General features: G+C 42.3%; 1 protein-coding gene across 4 annotated transcripts in view; it reads left to right on the forward strand.

The window, feature by feature from the left end:
* The window catches only part of AGK (acylglycerol kinase), an 81,417-nt gene that overhangs the window by 20,493 nt on the left and 46,904 nt on the right, over window positions 1-14,020 (forward strand). For all 4 annotated transcript variants that reach the window (XM_045495907.1, XM_045495910.1, XM_045495909.1 and 1 more), the window contains exons 3-4: window positions 7,465-7,504; window positions 11,030-11,109. In XM_045495907.1, the coding sequence (XP_045351863.1) occupies window positions 7,465-7,504; window positions 11,030-11,109 (120 nt within the window). The remainder of the gene's footprint in view (window positions 1-7,464; window positions 7,505-11,029; window positions 11,110-14,020) is intronic.

Here is a 14,020-nt window from a genome sequence, read left to right on the forward strand (position 1 = left end):
TACGTCTCTCCGAGTGAGCCTTCTTTAGGCCCAGAATAGATCTTCGAGCGTTCTTCTCGAACACACTGCATATCTTCTCGCTTGGTGACCAGTCTTTCCCTTGGGCAGAGATGATCACCATTTTCTCACGGGTGACACTGATCACTGCTGCCGCCACTATCTGTTCGGGTGGGGGCGATGTGTGCTTGACAAAGCTCCCTGCTGTGTACATAAGAGAATCCCTTCTCTATGGTTTTTTCTGTCTCTCCTTCCATCTCCACTCCATCCAGGCTGTTCCACGGACAACCAGTGCTCACCGCCCCTGGCAATATCGTGCTTAATTACTCGAGTAGGCTTGGGTGAGTTGAAGTAGTTGCTGTAAACATCTAAACTTGAAATCTGTTTTGTGTAAAACAGAAACTGGGTTGCATGCACCAGGGGAAAAGCTGGTGGTAGAAATTGCTATACAGTTTGCTTCTAGACTGTAGTGGGAAATGTCTGTTTTTGGGAAATTGGATAGATCAATATGATTTTTTTGTTAACATGCAAAGTTGTTATTGAAATTACAACTTATCTTACTTTGCAGTCCTAAAGTAATAAATAAAACATGTATGGCTCAGAATAAATTGTGAACATCCCATTTCCTGTGGTAGCAGGCATGTTTGTATTCTTTTAAAGCCTCAGGCAGAGTGACATCAGCAGATTTTTTTCACTTCCTAATCCAGAAGCTTCTGATTTCTGTCAAAGGACCTGCATTTTAGTACTGAGCAGATAGATCTTTAGGGACCTTTTAAAAAATGATTTCTTTTTAACGTTTATTTCCTTTTGAGAGAGAGAACGAGTGAGCAAGCACAAGCTGGGGAGGTTCAGAGAGAGAGAGGGAGACGCAGAATCTGAAACAGGCTCCAGGCTCTGAGCTGTCTAGCACAGAGCCCGACCTGGGGCTCGAACTCACGAACCGCAAGATCATGACCCAAGCTGAAATCGGCTGCTTGGTTAACTGACTGAGCTATCCAGGCACCCCTTCAGGGACCCCTTTTTGATATGACTACATGTTAAATTGTGCTAAACTTCAGTTCTCTTGGGAGACCGCATGATGTAGTAGAAAGAACATGGACTTGGAATTTATATACGGTACTTTTGTGTGTGTGTGTGTGTGTGTGTGTGTGTATGACAGGGTTTTAGCTTCACCTTCAGATTTTTGATCCACGAGCAATCTAGAATTTCTCTGATAACAGACTCAGCCACTGGGACAGTTCTTAGGATGCTTCTTAGTATACCAGAAGGAGTTCTTCATTTAGCTTTCTAGTTCCTCATTTAACTAGTTCTTTTACCCACTCCCCCAAGCACGCGCGCACACACACGGTTCTTGATCTGGTCAGGTTTCCATGACTGTTCTAACTTTTCATCCTCAACTGTACCACGGTGATTTCTTCTCTTGCCCTTTGGTGGTAATTACAGAGAAGAGCTATCTCAGGTGGGTCTGTGGCTTCAAGAATGCCAAACACTCATACAAAGAATCACCTTCAGTTTTTCCTGCAGGACAAAGTCTGCCTGTGAGCACAGTGAGTCAGTCTCTGCTGATCAAACATTTGCCACTTATTTATTGAACAGTTATTTATTGAGTACCTTTTATCTACAAGAGGTGCTGTGTGCAGAAGAGAAAATGAGAAAATGGTGAATTATCCATGAATTCAAGGCAGTTATAGTGAAGGAAGAAAGGGGAGACCAGCAGTTTTGTGTGTGGTGGGCTAAGGGTGTGGGTGGCATCGGGTGTGGCCGGCATCGGGTGTGGCCTTTCTAGTTTTTAAAAGGGATGGGGGATAGAGGGATCAGATCCTTGCAGGGGGAATGTTCACTGTTTGTTTTAGGAAAAGAAAAAGCATGTGGTTTTTGCAGCATCAAGAGCATGACGGGAGATAAGGAAGTGGTTCTTAACTTCTTTCCTCAGTTATCCACTGCATTGCATTTTTCCTTTGGCTTTCAAATGGGGTACAGTCTGTGTACGTGAGATTCATCCGGCGTTCTCTGTCATCTGTCCCAGGGCTCAGGGCATCTCTTCGGCTGCTTCTGCTTCTCACCTTCTCACGTAGACCATCCGATCCGCTCTCATCCCTCCATTACCACATGTATCTTTAGTCAAGATTACTGTTGGAATTCCACACGTGTATTTCCAGCTGTCCCTTGGACACCTCCACCTGGACTCACCCCTATCTCCGATCGACAAATCCAGAACTAAGCCCAGCTTCCGCCCTCCTAAACCCGTGTCCCCTACCACAGCCCACTTCTGAGTGGTACTGCCTTCCACCGATGGCTCAGTGCAACAATGTGGACACTGCCTTGGACCCCTGCCTTCCCTTTCTTCCCCACAGGCCAGCCCTTGGGTTTGCTTCCAAAACATCTGCTGCCTCTGTCTTCTCCTGGATCCTGGTTCCCGTGGTCATCCTGTCATCCTGGCTGTCTTGCATTCCTGGAGAACCCTCCCTGGTCTCCCTGGCTCCAGTCTTTGCTTCAACCATGGCTGGCTGACTTCACACTGCAGCTGGAATGGTCCTCCTAACACATCACTCTGGCCACATCCTGTAACTTCCTAACACCTTTTAAAAGTTTTGGGGCGCCTGGGTGGCTCAGTCAGTTAAGCGTCCAACTTCGGCTCACGTCATGATCTCACGGTCCATGAGTTCGAGCCCCGCGTCAGGCTCTGTGCTGACAGCTCAGAGCCTGGAGCCTGTTTCAGATTCTGTGTCTCGCTCTCTCTCTCTGACCCTCCTCCGTTCATGCTCTGTCTCAAAAATAAATAAACATTAAAAAATAAATAAAAAAAGAAAAGTTTCTTATGACCTAAGGGTAAAGCCCTGATTCCTTAAATAGCTTAAAAGGGCCGTGGCAGTCTGGCCTGTGCCTCCCCTCCTCTTCTGTGGCTCCTCCCACGGCAGGCCGGCCTCCAGCTGTCCTGAACTTTCACTTTCCCATATTGGCCCTGCCTCACGCTCTCAGGCTTGTACATGCTGTTTCCTTTGCGTTCTCCTCCCTATTTTTGCCTTGCTACTTTTTATTTCTCCCCTAAATGTACACTTGAGGGCCACTTCCTATAAAAAGCCTTCTCTAATTCCCCCAAGACTCGATTAGGTATTCCTAAATGTGCCCCTTTTACAGAGCACATAAAAGTCACGTCACCTTACGATTGCCTGTCAAATTGTCTTTCTTCCCTTCTAATCTGTAAACTTCATGAGGGGAGGGCTGGGTTTATTCACTAGTATATCCAGGACATCTGCACAGCGCCTGGCATATCATTTATCAAGAAACCGGTCTTTTACTTTATCACTAATACTTGCCAAGAGCTATTTCAGGTCAGGACCCAATCTGGTTCGTTGTACCGTACCAAACACTTTGTGTTCAATGAATATTTCACCTGCTGCTTTTGGGAACTTTATTGTACTTGAACTTACTAAAAACATTATATGAATGTAAATTTTAAAAGTTAAGTGAGATTAGGAGGTAATGTGGTTAATTGAATGAATGTGCTATAAAGTAGATAGATGAATGAGTATTGCCCATTCACGATTCTCTGAGGGTAAGAGAAAGCATTAAAGCATGCATTTTAGGGTCAAGTTGGCATGGGTTGGAATGCCAGCTCTACCATTTAGTCACATGGTGGTCTCGGGCAAGTCAGTTCCTGCTCTGAGCCTCAACTTCTTCATACATAAAATGAGAATATAATGCCTGTCTTGCAAGGTTGTTACAAAGATTAAAGGTTTGTGAGAACAGCTGCTATAATATCTGACACATGGAAGTCGCTCTATGAATTTTAAGTTATTTTCTCTTTTATTCCAACAAAGCTGCCTTTCCTGAAACATTTTTGGAATTTCTTTTTTGAAATAGTTTTCAGAGCTGGTTATAGATCATCAGAATATATCAATGGGAGAAATCATTTTTTCTTTGAGGATGTGTGATTTTTAGAAACAGCTTGGTTCAGAGAGCAAGATCAAGATAGTTAATACCATTTTTGATATTAAAAAAATTGTGATTATAATGAGATTTTCTTTTGTAGCATCTAAATTGGTACATATTCTAGCTTTCTCACAGGTGGCATTGACAGCATATTCCATCTGGCACATTAAAATCCAGGGAATTAATTATAAAAAAGTCTTTTGATTTTGAATAGTGCTCTGATAAATCAAGTAGTATTAGCAAGCTCAAGAGAACTGAGGTCTTTAATCATATACTTAATCACAAGTTAACATTCAAAATTTTACTTCTAGTGAAAAAGAATTTGGGAAAAAAAATGATCCAAGGTGCTACCCATATTCTTGTCTGTATTTGGGGTCATTCTCTTTTTACCTAGGCCTGCAGGAATCCATGTGGCTGAAATACAGTAAGGCAGATGGTATCTAGTAATGACCCAGAGGAGCCTGGCACGTTCAAGGGCCTGCCCCTGCTAGGAGGGGAGCCAGCTGGGGGAAAGGGATGGGGACATACAGGCAGGTACGCAGCTTTTATAGCAGTACAGAGGCCTCGGAGAGAGTAATCCGTAGGATGTATCTGTCGTATAAAAGACTGGAGGCACAGGTAATTCTGTAGGAAAAATACATTAAAGTGGGTGTTTGGAGGAGCATAGTTCTGCGTGGTGGTAGTGGTCCCCCCAGGGCAGTGTGGAAGCTGGATTGAGGATTAGCCCAGTCCAGGGGATCCAGTGACAAATGCTCAGGTTACTGCAAGGAACCCAGTTTTCTTTGGTGATCTATTGGTTACCAAGGGTTTAGTATTTTTACCTTGTCATGGTAGATAAGTCGTGGATGTGAGGTGTCAAGTCAACTGTAAAGTGGTGTTGTCATGTTAATCACTTTTAAATATTTTACTACTTTGTGCCTTGAATTTCCCTAATCGCGTGCACGTGTGTTTAAATTACATATATAATTGTTGCTGTTAGGACGATTCACTGAGAGCAGTTGATGGAGAGCTTTTGGGTAGAAGAGCAAAACATGAATATTTATGAATCTCTGGTGGGGGAGAGGAGAGAAGCTTATGCAGCGACCTTTTGCCACAGGGTAGGAGGGAATGGTCACTCAAGCAAGTGGGGACTGAGCCTGGCAGTAAAAGGTGCCTGTGGTCTAGATTTCACAAAGGGTTAGCCCCCCTAAAATGTTTGTTGTAGAGCAGCCTGCACTTTTGAGTGTCATTTTAATTTTAATAGCACATTGTTCTTAGGTTTCAGATGGGGAGCACTTTTAAAATTAAATTAAATGAAAATTCCAGTATTGTTAACATATGGTGTTATATTAGTTTCAGGTGCACAATACAGTGATGCAGCAGGTCCAGACATGACCCGGTGCTCACCATCATATACTTGATCTTAGCCAAAAGGCCAAGAAGCGATCTCATCAGGATAAATGTACTCTTTATTCCCCATCGCCTCTTTTACCTGCCCCCCACCTCCCCTCTCATAACCACCACTCTAACCCCCTCTAACCACTCTTTAGAGTCTCTTTTTTGGTGTGTCTCTTTTTTTTTTTTTCCCTTTGTTTCTTTCTTTCTTAAGTTCTACATATGAGTGAAATCATGTTATTTGTCTTTCTCTGGCTTATTTTGTTTAGCATTATACTCTTTAGCTCCATCCATGTCCTCGCAAATGGCAGGATTTCATTCTTTTTATGGCTGAATAATATTCCATTGTATTTATATACCACATCTTCTGTATCCATTCATCTGTCGATGCACACTGGGTTGCTTTCCCGTCTTGACTGTCGTAAATAATGCTGCAGTAAACACAGGGGGACACATATCCCTTCAAATTAAGTGTTGTTGTGCTTTGGTAAAAACCCACAGATGGGCGGCATGGGTGCTTCCCTCACACAGTGCTTTCTTCCGAAAGTTGACCGCTCCGTGAAATCTGGGGTGGTTCTCCAGGCTGGCTGTGGAAGAAAAATCATTGAGTAGCCTTTGACTGCGGCTATGGCAAAAAGCGAAAGGTTGTTTAATTTCTTTTAGTTTAACCTTAACTCAAAATTAGGTTTTGAATGACTGTAAAAATGCAAAATTCGGGGTGCCTGGGTAGCTCAGTCAGTTAAGCGTCCGACTTCGGCTCAGGTCATGATCTCACGGTCCGTGAGTTCGAGCCCCGCGTCAGGCTCTGTGCTGACAGCTCAGAGCCTGGAGCCCGTTTCAGATTCTGTGTCTCCCTCTCTCTCTGCCCCTCCCCTGTTCATGCTCTGTCTCTCTCTGTCTCAAAAATAAATAAACATTAAAAAAAATTTTTTTTTTAAAAATGTAAAATTCAAAGTCTCCAATGTTATGAGAATGGTCTAAAAAGAGTATTTTTTTTAATTTTTTTAGAAATAATTTAAGTGAAAGAACCCTTTTCTCCTTTCAGTTCTTTCCTATAAATTGTTTATTAGTGTTTTTAACTGTGGTTAACCAGGTTCAAATTACTATCTTAGCGCCATCAACATGCATTAGGATAGACTCTTACAAGGAGAAGACCTGGGGTCTGGTAGGCAATCAGCCATTTAAAATGCTCTTATAGTATAAATGGCATAGACACATTTTAGGAACCTTTTATGTTAAATAGACAAACATTTTTCTGACAGAATGTTTTCATTTTTGCAAGCCAAAATTTCACCTCATGCCAGAATTTTCCACTTGTGATATAATTGAGTGTCTGACAGGGATATAAAAAATAAGAGATTCAGATAAAACAGTAGCAGAAGCAACTAAACATCAGATTTATTTCTGGAGAATGACCTGAGTAATTTCCACTGGATAATAAAAGTACAGGATAGGTGCATTAATCTTCTAATGCCGGGCTAACAAACCACTGCAAACCTAGTGACTTAACATGGCAAGAATTTATCATCTTCCAGTTCTTGGGGTTGGAAGTCCAACACGGGTCTCACTGGGCTAAAATCAAGGTGTCCACAAGAACTGCACTCCTTCTGGAGGCTCTAGGGGAGAAGCCATTTCCTTGCCTTTCCAGCTTCTAGAAGGTACCTACATTCGCTGACTGGCGGCCTCCTCCCATCCTCAGGGCCAGCAAACTTGCACCTTTCTGACAATTTTTCCATAGTCCCTTTTGCTGCTGATCACAGGCAGAACTTTTAGGGGCCCCTGTGATTAGATTAGGCTCCCCTGCATAAAACCAGGATCATCTTCCCATCTCTAGATCCTAAACTTAATCTGTTAAAGCCCCTTTGCACCTAAGTAAGGTGACATATTTTCAGGTTCTGGGGATTAGGATGTGGGCATCCTGGACGGAGTGATATTTTGTCTACCATTATGTAAATACTTAACACAGGATTTCATTCAGGGAAAGTACTTTTCACAAGTGCCTGTGCTTTGTTACAGGTCTTTTAGAAACTTTCACTTGGGTATTTTATAGGGAAGGGTTGTACTTTCTTTTTTTAAATACTTGAAAAAGCCAGTTTTACTTGTTTGGATCTTAACCTGCTTGCTAAAGCTAATGTTCATTCTCTTTGTTTGCTTTGATAGTGATAACCTGCTAAGGAGAGCCGCCTGCCAAGAAGCTCAGGTAATGTCACTTAATGTGCTAAAGTGAAAACCCGCTTTATCTCCACTGCGCAGAACACCCCGGCTCTTCCAGGGGACCTGCGCGGTGCCTTGCCTCGGTGTGTTTTGGAGAGATTTTCCTACTATCCGGATGAGTCAGGCTGAGAGCCAGCTCTGAAGAGAGCTGGAGGAAGTTAGCCATCTGGTGAAGAGCAGTTCTAACGCCCACCCCTTTAGACATGCTTACTTCTGGATTCGACCTAAGAGTGCATTAAGTGGGCTGGTTGGAGCTCGGGGTGTTTGTTCATGTCTGTGGTTGTCCTTGAAGATCAGACTAAGCCCTGAATCTCCCCTGCTCCAAATAACCCCCAAGGATGTCCGTTCAGAGCAGGTATTGCCCCTCGAAGTCAAATCTTCTTAAAACTGTTGATTCATATTTTTAAAGCCTGTTTAGCGCAGTTGATTCATACCATGTGTGTGTTGTTCTCCCAGGCCTGTGATACTGCACTTAAATATTCCTCTATCTGGCTGCATTAGTTATGGTTGAATTAGAAATCCTTTCAAGTTGAATGGGGCGCCTGGGTGGCTTAGTCGGTTAAGCATCCGACTTCGGCTCAGGTCTGATCTCAACGTTCGAGAGTTCAAGCCCTACATCAGGCTCTGTGCTGCCAGCTCAGACCCTGGAGCCTGCTTCGGATTCTGTGTCTCCCTCTCCCTCTCTGACCCTCCCCACTCGCACTCTGTGTCTCTCTCTCTTTATCTCAAAAATAAAAAACATTAAAAAAAAATCCTTTCAAGTTCAAGACCATGTTTTTGTTCTTCCATCCCCTCCAAGTTTGTACATTATACCTTGCAGGTGAAATTCCATGAGTTCCTGAGTTGCCTTTTTGTTGTATGTCATTTAAGCTTATGATATCAGAAATACCAAAAAGGAAACATGAAGTAAAAAACGACAAAGGTATGATGTATTTAGTAGAAGATGTGGTGGCAAGCCTCATATTTGTTACTGAAATGTTTTCATAGATGACAATGACAGTAGATACTATTAATAAATTCTTCTCTTTGGTGATTAACTGTTCTAAATCTGTGGTTAAGAATTTGATTACTTATGTTGTTTGTTTTTATCTCCTATGGCTCTGCTGTTTTGAAAATCGATTCAAGGGACGCCTGGGTGGCATAGTCAGTTGAGCGTCTGACTCTTGATTTTGGCTCGGGTCATGATCCCAGGGTCGTGGGGTCAAGCCCCATGTTGGGCTCCGTGATGAGTGTGAACCCTGCTTGAGATTCTCCCTCTCTCCTCCTCCCTCCCCCTCCCTCCCCCTCCCTCTCCCTCCCTCTCTCTCTTCTCCCTCCCTCCCTCTCCCCCTTCTCCCTCCCTCCCCTCCCTCTGCCCCTCTCCCCCACTCACACACACTCTCTCTTAAAAAAAAAAAATATATATATATATATATATATATATATATATATATATAAAATTTCAAATAAATTTCAGTATTAAATTCGAGGTGATTCCCACCCCAAGCTAATTTTCCATTAGCAACTGGAAAATCTTCTTGGGAGGGGACGCTCTTCTTTGTTTCTTCCTAAGGAAGAGTGGTTATAGGGTCCTCTCTTTCTTGTTTAAGGAAAATGCGTCCACCTCTGTTCTGAGTGCCGTCTCTTCCTTTCTCAGAGACTGTTCCTCTAGCCATTTGCTCCCTCATATTTACCTCTTCCCACGGCTCTAATTCTTTACTTCTCAGCACCCATGGACCTCCTTCCATCTGGCAGACGGAAGTGAATTCATCCTTAGAGCCTACTCTCATTACTCTTTGTGTTTATGTCCTTCCTTTTACAGTCTAAATTCTTGAAAGAATTTTTTTTTTAATCTCCCGTAAACTCAACTTACTGTAGCTTCACATAAGCTCCTTAGCCCACTGTAAACCTGAGACTGGAGGTAGGTAAGAATTGGAGAGACTAGGAAACCAGGACACGGGAGAATCATCTGGAACTGTAGATCTGGAATCTAGTAGGCCAGAGAAACTAGTTAATTAAATGACTTCTGGCCACATTCCAGAAAAGATATGGCTAGAGAAAGAACACATTACAATGTTTGGAGATTTGGCAGTGAAATTTTAAGGTTGAATTCAACAAAACTGAAAACCGTAGAAATTAGAACACACCAGAAACTTTTTACAAACACATGGTAGGTCTTTCAGAAGCATTCAGAAAGTGTTTTGTTTTGCTTTGTTTTGTTTTAAAAGACTGTGCGTGGTGAGAACAGCTCTCCCCAGGACTGTCAGGGACGCAGTGGATTTAGAGTCACTTAATAAAACTCTTGGTGTAACTTTCATTTTTCTCCTGACTTTGTGCTTGTACACTTGAAGTCTGCCTCCTTGGCCCAGACCTGCTCTCCACAATCAAAGACCTGAAAGCTTGGCTCTGGAGCTTTCCTACTCACTCCTTCTGGTGATGGTCTTTTCCAGCCCAGGTGGGAGAGCGCCAGCTCACCTTTGTTCCCAGCTTGGTTCTGCGCATCTGGTTCTGCGTGCTTCTGAGTGCCGCCACCTCCTTTATCTGCTTTTCAGAGCTGACAGAAGAAGTTTGGGCTTTGGAGTCGCATGTAAATTCTAGGCTTGTGATTTATTAACTATATGACTTAATCTTTCTGAATGGTGGTTTTCTCAACTATTAAAATGGGAACATTTAATACCTCCTTAGTTTCTGAGAACTAAGAATAATGTGTAGGACAGAGGCAAATACTGGGTGCTTAGTAAGTGTCGTCTTTCTTTTCCTTGCTAGTTAATGCTATTTGGCTATCAAGTTATACAAGGTCGCAAAGAGGAAGAGGCAATAGACTATTAGGTTTATTTTCTATATGTATGAAAATCTGAAGATGAAAAATGTTAATGTTTGTTTTTGAGAGAGAGAGAGAGAGAGAGAGAGAGAGAGAGACAGAGCATGAATGAGTAGGGGAGGGGCAGAGAGAGAGGAAGACACAGAATCTGAAGCAGGCTCCAGGCTCTGAGCGGTCAGCACAGTGCCTGATGCGGGGCTCGAACCCATGAACCACGAGGTCATGACCTGAGCTGAAGTCAGATGCTTAACCAACTCAGCCACCCAGGCGCTTTGAAAATATGAAGATTAATTGGTAACACATAGGTTCTTTATGAGTACGCTTTAGTAATAAATTGAAGGAGAAAAAGATTATACTCTGAAAACTGTGGACAAATGGGTTAAACTTCCCTTCTGATCGACTGTGGCCTTGCTGATTATGTGTTTATAATAAACCTGGCCGTATCCTATGGAGAACAGAAAAGTTACTTACCTCTAGTAGATGAAGCAGGGTTTTTTTTCTTATAGAATTTAGGTGATTATCATTAAATAATGGTAGACTTTGTTATTGCCCACAGTGTTTTTGTCAGTATGAAATCCTGAAAGAACATTTTTTCCCCCGGAGTAGATACTGTGTCTCCTGGAAGTAAATGCCTTTGGACTGAAAGAATATATGTCATCACTAACTGAATAAAAAGACATTTGCTTAAAACTTTTCTTCTTTCCTTTTTAGGTGTTTGGCAACCAACTCATTCCTCCCAATGCGCAAGTGAAGAAGGCCACGGTTTTTCTCAATCCCGCAGCTTGCAAAGGGTAGCTCAGTTTGTGATTTGTCACATCCTCCCTTTTCCTAAGGGGTGGGGGGAATCCTGGACTATCAGGCAGCTAGTTGGATTGTGTGGAATTGGAAGAAGAAGGCTCAGTACTCATCTAGCAGTACGATTAACTTGTAATGGAGAAACAGCAGTTAATGAGCTGTAACTGTAAAGCTGTCTGATGCTTAGCCAACGTGTCTAGCTGCAGTTTAATAAAAATCCCAGAATTCCCACTCTCACGTAAGTCTTCCCTGTGTGGGGACAGCCCCTGCTGTTGCGATGGCAATGATCGAGCCTTCTCTGTCACAGGATGTTCCACGATGGCCAAGAGCACTGTGGGCTTGTGAAGTCAGAAATGACCTTTCCAGAAGGAGGGAACCTTGAGCTAGGTCTTTGGAGGTTGGCAGAGTGAGAGCACTCAGTCTTCCTGATGGAGGAGATGGGCCAGGGGGCGGGGGTTGTGCTAGGGACAGGAATGACTAGTTAGGTCCCTCCTGTGTCCCATGACAGTCTGTGACCTGGTCTGGCTGGCCTGGAAGGGTTGTGTGAAGACATGGTGGGCATTCAGGTGTGAGGAATCCATGGGACTTTGGTTAATAATCACATGTTTGTGTTCATTTATCATAACAAGGGTCCTGTGCTGGTACACGACGTTGAGAGTGGGGGAGGCTGTGTGTGCATTTAGCAGGGCAAAGTTTCCGTGGAAATTCTCTGTGTTTTGTGCTCATTTTTACTCTGGACTTGAAAACTGCTCTAAATAATGTGTATAAATTTTAAAAAACTATAAGGGAAAAAAAATTTTTTTTTCATTCTTAGGTGCTGCTCTCATTTAGTTGGAAAGGTGAATTTAAAAAGACTTTGAAGTCTTTTAGAAAAAATCATTTAAAACTTAAAGTTACTCTTTTTTTTTTAAGTTTATTTTGAGAGAGAGAGAGAGAGTGCGCGAGCGCGTCTGAGATTCAGAGAGAGAGAGAGAGGAAGAGAGGGAGAATCCCCAAGCAGGCTCTGCACTGTCAGCACAGAGCCTGATGAAGGCTTGAACCCACAAACTGTGAGTTCATGACCTGAGCCAAAATCAAGAGCCAAGCGCTTAACCGACTGGGCGCCCCTAAGATGCAAAATTATTCTTAAAATATAGTAAGGATTAAAAGGTTGTGTGTGTGTATGTTGGGCGGAATAATATTTTTTATTCTCCCTAACGACCAGAACAATTCTTTTTGTCTTTTCTGAGGATCAGAAAATTAATAAATGCGTATTAGGTTGGATCGTATAAGATCTAAGTGAAATGATATTAAGAACAACAACAACAAAAAGAGTAGTTGGGACCAGCTTCTAAGTAGTCTTGTGTAAAACGCAGGGTCTCTGAAATAAGTTTCTTGAGTAAGAAAGAAGTAATTTCTTGCGAATAGTGAGTGTGGCTTTATAGATAGAAGGAGGAGTCAGGCCTTATTTTTAGTTCTGCAGTTTCTGACACTTAACTACAGATTGTCTGAACTGACTCTGCCTACTTGAATCCTGTCAGATTGGCTTGGTCAGAGCCACCTCCCTCCCCCATGAACATACCAATCTTAATGCCTGTTGATCATTCATCCTCACACCACACAATCAAAATACCCAAGATAACTAAACAGTGGCGGCCTGTGGCAGAAGCTGGCAGAGAACTCTGTGGGCTTCAGAGTTGGAAGGACCAGACTTGTATACTCGTCGGTTCTGTGTACTATGGGAGTTACATAACTTAAATCCTCAGTGTACTCATGTGTGAAATGGGAAAGTAATAGCTCCTACCTTATACAATTGCCATATAGAGTAGACGCTTTAGGATTAGATGAGATAATGCCTATAATGTGTTGGGCGTTTGTTTCCTGTAAGCACTGGATAAAAGGGGACCATAAGCCACTGTGATTACTTTTGACTTGTTGGCGAGATTCAAAACGCTCTCTACGTGCTCTCGAAAGTGCTTGTAACTCCCCCTGCCTACTGTAGTGTAACTGTTGTAGGTCCTATTCCTTGAGAGACCTAGTAAGTTAGCAACTTGCTAATTCTGATGAAGAAAAATATGACACATTAAGTTCCTACTTAGATATTTACATTAAAAAATTAAACTTTTTTAGAGCAGTTTAGGTTCTGTGTACATTTTTACATGTGAAGGTATTGGCATCTCTAAAGGTGGGTTATTGTCTAAGAGTATAAAATCTTTATCTTAAAAGGTGAGGCAAGGGAAAGTCTTCTAAAGTTAGTGTCCCTTTTAGCAAGGTGAACCCTTGTATGCTTCTGGCCAGCCGCCACTCTGCAGCTCTCCAGCATCTTTTTTTCCCCCAAGCTTTCACTATTTAATTGCACTATTTTTGTCATCTTGGCTCTGCTCTGACGCATAATTCATAATTCATCGTGTAGCTATTTCATTATGTAGTGCTGGTTTAAAACTACATGGGCGCTTTAAGAAATAAGATAACTGTGTGTTTAGCATTAATAAATAATACATTAAGAAGTAATTGTTTTTTTGGTGTGTATGTGAACCTGGAAATTGCTGTAGGTACATAAAGTTTTCCTTTAGCTCTGGTGCTATCTCACCTTTAATTATGTAATAAATAATGCATTTCTCCCTGGTAACACTTGCAATTTTTTATATCGAACATGAGAAGGGAAAAAAATCACTTTCATTTTAGAGATCGTCTGTAGCCATCGTATCACGTAAAGACGTGAATAAAAGCCCACATGTTCAAATCCTGTTTCTTCAACTTGGAGGAGTTTACCGATTTGTTGTAAATGATTAATATAGCAGATTGAGATTGGTCCATAGTTGTGCTTCTCAGTGAGAGCTGATCAACTTCTAGCTGATCTTTTCTTATCAATCTAGTAATGAAAACAACCCTGGAAGGAGAAGCATTTGTAGTATTACTAGCTCAGCC

The sequence above is a fragment of the Leopardus geoffroyi genome, chromosome A2 (assembly GCF_018350155.1).
Source record: "Leopardus geoffroyi isolate Oge1 chromosome A2, O.geoffroyi_Oge1_pat1.0, whole genome shotgun sequence".
Taxonomy (NCBI): domain Eukaryota; kingdom Metazoa; phylum Chordata; class Mammalia; order Carnivora; family Felidae; genus Leopardus; species Leopardus geoffroyi.